This window comes from Tarenaya hassleriana, unplaced genomic scaffold (genome assembly GCF_000463585.1).
Source record: "Tarenaya hassleriana unplaced genomic scaffold, ASM46358v1 Cleome1213, whole genome shotgun sequence".
Lineage (NCBI taxonomy): Eukaryota > Viridiplantae > Streptophyta > Magnoliopsida > Brassicales > Cleomaceae > Tarenaya > Tarenaya hassleriana.
Window position 1 is genome coordinate 1 of NW_010962538.1, and position 4,384 is coordinate 4,384.

The 4,384-nt window shown below is 38.8% G+C and overlaps 1 protein-coding gene across 1 annotated transcript; it reads left to right on the forward strand.

Moving 5' to 3' along the window:
* Window positions 1–620: 620 nt before the first annotated feature.
* Window positions 621–3,936, forward strand: LOC104807074 (polyamine oxidase 1-like; the record flags this gene model as incomplete). The annotated part of the gene is made up of 5 exons (XM_010532188.1): window positions 621–788; window positions 1,580–1,729; window positions 2,575–2,829; window positions 3,021–3,102; window positions 3,193–3,936. Coding segments are annotated over 5 exons (870 nt in total), but the record flags the coding sequence as incomplete, so codon positions are not given.
* Between the last annotated feature and the right edge of the window lie 448 nt (window positions 3,937–4,384).

Consider the following 4,384-nt stretch of genomic DNA (forward strand, 5'->3'; position numbering starts at 1 on the left):
GATAATAGTGTCACCGTAAGAAACCACGAAACTCGTTACACGAACTGTTTTCTTAGATTGAAACTGCGTATTGTAGACATATTTTCTACGGAGGAGAGATATTAGAAATGGATCTCTAGGCGTTGGGAGGCACTTTTACCGCACATAGTGAACTCGGTGGGGTCTCCATGCTTTATCTTCGCACACAGATACAATGACCCGAGAACAGCACCCCATGAATTGGTGGGGGGTCTTGTCATGATCTCGTGTGTATGATCTTATACACGGAGAGAATTGTCACATTAATTGCATTTAATGGGAATTTGCCATGACTGTCTCATATATCAGCAAGTTTCAGGACGAACATGTTTGACAGCTGACCCCAGAACCCCCACAAATTCACTTTGTTATCACGAAGTTTCCTTTTTGTGAATCTTGTCCCCATCTTTGCAGATTCTTCGTTAATGATGTTAATTGTTTAATTGCTGTTCTCGTTTCCCATAAAATCCAGCTGGGTTGCATTTGTTTGTGCTCATCTTGGAATCTGGCATACTAGTGATTTGTTGATCTCTTTAATTAGAGATCTTTGTGTGATTAGTGATTCTTTAATCATCCTAAAACACAAAGATTAAGCCTGACGTTTTTCGCGCATTAATTTATGGCAGGTTGTTAGGGAGGTACAACACTCGAGGAATGGGGTCGTAGTGAAAACAGAGGATGGTTCCGTATACGAAGCTAATTATTTGATCGTGTCTGCTAGTATTGGAGTTCTCCAAAGCAATCTCATTTCCTTCAAGCCCTCTTTGCCCGTAAGTCTTTCTCTAACTTTATTTTATAAGATCATCAGAATCATAGCACTTTATGGTAATGCAAATATATTACACCTTTAATGCAATATCTTTAGCCTACTAAAACATAAAAAGATATAGGGGGTGACACTGTTTCTTGCACAAAAAAGGGGGATTCGTAATCATTCAATGTATCGGAATCTGTGGGAATATGGGGTCACTCGTATTAGTTTTTCATCTTGTTGTAGACCCTAAGGCCCACAATATTAAATTGCATTAGGTTTAGAAAGTCAGAATTAATGGTGCCTGTGTGTGGCATTTAATATTTGGAAGCTCATTAGTTAAATCACGACAGACATAGATTTTCGAGTTGTCTTTATATCAAACCACACACCAAATACAATGGGTTTTGCATGGGGATGATCCACAGAATTCAGTCCATAGTGGTGTGATTTGTTTAACCTTTCTTTGGCATCTTTACCACTTTCAAGGCAGGTTGAAAAAACATGATATTGTGTTGCCTATAGAAAACTATACAATGCAGACCTATGATTTTCCCAGTTTTACCTTTTGAGATATGGTCCAGCAATAGAAAAAGATATGATCTATCAAAACTTGCGTTGCAAGTATGCAAATCCCACCCATTATCAGTTCAGACCTGTTTTTGAATTCTCATTAGGTAGTTCATTAAGTATGAAACATTAAAGAGCTGGTAGTACTTGGTCTCGGAATAATTTGCAGTTCATGGACTTTTGACAATTCAGAACTTAATCTCTTATGCACTAACTTAGAATCCCGAAATCTCATGACAGAGATGGAAAACCGAAGCATTACACAAATGCGATGTGATCGTGTACACGAAGATCTTCCTCAAGTTTCCGTACTGTTTCTGGCCTTGTGGTCCGGGTAAAGAGTTCTTCATCTATGCACATGAACGACGAGGCTACTACACATTTTGGCAGGTTAGTTTCTATACATGTTCCAATGCCTCTGTTTCATTCCTTGTTTATGTTCCTCCTCTTGCATGCTCTACTATTGAGTCTCTGTTTTTGTTGCCTTGGTTCGGTCCACTCAAAAGATATGCACAAACCGTATAGATCTCTAATTCAGTATTTTATAATTTTTTTTAACAATTTATATACTAAGGGTAATACACTGTCCTTGTGCTGGCATCTAATGCAATTTATTTACTTTTTTTCTTTCTCATTTTCTAGATTATCCTTCTACACATACTAACAAATAATTGCAATTATGGACGAATACATTGATAGCAACGCATTCTTTTGTACGTGGCACATGCATTCTCTACTCTAGATTCATGTTCTGGGGTCAGATGTCTACTAATATATAAATAAACTATAACCAAAAGGCATTGTTCTTGTGTTAAGGTCAGCAAACTTGCCAGATTACTGAAGCTTTTGTTTTATATGTTCAGCTTAGCTCTTAGGGTTTGGATGTCACAAAAAAAAAATCGAAAGTCCGGTTTACATTTTTCTTGGCCTTTTTGCCCTGCACAAAAGCTTTTCTAAAGCTTCAAATTACTTCTCCATCACGGCACTGTACGTGTTATTTGCGATCCATCATCATCTCCCTACCAAAATAAGATTTGCCCATTTTTTCCTTATTTTATCATGAAAAACTCCATGCTTTGTGCTCTGCCTGATATTTTTAGCATAAAACTATACGTTAGGTTACATCAACGTCCCACCACACTGTTAATATCCTTACATTAACAATTAATTATTGTAATTATACATATAAACTATGCTTGGCTTATCTTTCTGCTGATCTGTTGCTTTATCACCAGCACATGGAAAATGCTTATCCAGGCTCCAATCTTCTCGTCGTGACGTTGACCAATGGGGAATCCAAGCGTGTGGAAGCTCAGTCCGATCGTGAGACTCTCAGAGAAGCAATGTCTGTTCTAAGAGACATGTTTGGTCCGAACATACCCAATGCCACAGAGATTCTCGTCCCAAGATGGTGGAACAACCGGTTCCAACGCGGCAGTTACAGCAATTACCCGATTATTTCCGATAACCAGCTCGCTAAAAACATTAAAGTACGTGCTTTTCTTTGTCTGTTCAAAGAAGGAACTCGTAAATTTCAAGAATACCTCACCTGGTTTAGCAGGAAGGTGCAAAGCGTTTTCACCATTCATACATCGAGTCTTCCCAAATTGGAAATTGTTCTGTAGAGTTGAGACTTGGGGTTTGCTTTTGAACGTTTTCTTGTATTGTTGCTTTTCTCCAGGCCCCGGTTGGCAGGATTTTCTTCACTGGTGAACATACGAGCGAGAAGTTCAGCGGATATGTTCATGGTGGATATCTCGCAGGCGAGTGGCGATCTTCCTTTTTGATCGAATGAATGATCAAATGGAAAGCATTAATTTGATTCAACCTTCTAAACGGTTGATGTCTTTCAGGTATCAGCACGAGTAAATCGTTGTTGGAAGAGATGGAGGAGAAAGAGAGACGGAACGAGAACTCCAGCTTCTTGTTAGAGCCATTGCTTGCCTTCACCGAGTCGCTATCTTTGACGACGCAGACCGACTCCAAAGTCTCGAACCTCCACAAATGCGACATCCCGAACCAGTTTTACCTCAGCCAAAAGCTCGGAATCCCCGAGGCAATCTTATGACTAGATGAACCTGAGCTCGACAACGTTTCTGACTATTATATCGGCCATGATGATCGTGACACCGGATACAAACTGAAAGGAAACATCGATTGGAAACAAAGGTCGGAATGGGTGAACAACTTTCCCGAAACCCGCTATTGAAGATGTAACGAAGCTTGCTGCAAAGAGAGAATGACGGGATCGGAAAGACCTATAAGTCGATGAAAAATTCTCGGGAAGCCTTCCGGAACTTAGCAGTGCTAATAACCAGCAGCTGCAAAGAAGGCTCTAAGGTTTGCTCTATTCTTTGGGTGAGAGAGAGATAGAAAAGAGTTGCATTGCATACCCAACTTCGAAATTTATTGCAATTCGTACGAAGCAGCTTAACAGGTATGATTTGTCGAATTATAATATAGGTACTTATACAGAAGGTTTGCCGTTTGCTATTCAACCATACTTGAACTAAAGTGCAATTGTAAGAAAGCGACGACTTGTTTCATGCATGAACATGAAGAACCTTTTCCAGTTATAGGTGTCTGTATTGTCTCCATATTTCGGTTTTCGGGGAACGTTTTATCCAATAGCCAGAGAAAGATGATATATTCTGTAAGATTACAAGGCTAAATCACTGCAACAATCCGACAACATAAAGGGAAGCAACTGATCATGACATCTATTTTTAAGCAAGCGAGGCCCACGGCTAGCTCGGTTCGATTATTTCGGTTATTAAATGAATTGAACCGAATAAAGGTATTCGGTTATTAATCGAACTGAACTGAATGATCAATTGATTATGATTTTTCAAAATCTGAACTAAACATATCTAAATCGAACCGATTAAAATTTACTAACCAATTCTCAAAACCCAAAATAATCGAATCCGAACCGAATCTTTATTTGGTTATAATTTAAAATAGATAAAATCAAACCGAAACGAATCGAATAAAATTAAATACTCGTTTCATTATGAATTTTGAAAAACCGAAATAAACGAGTTC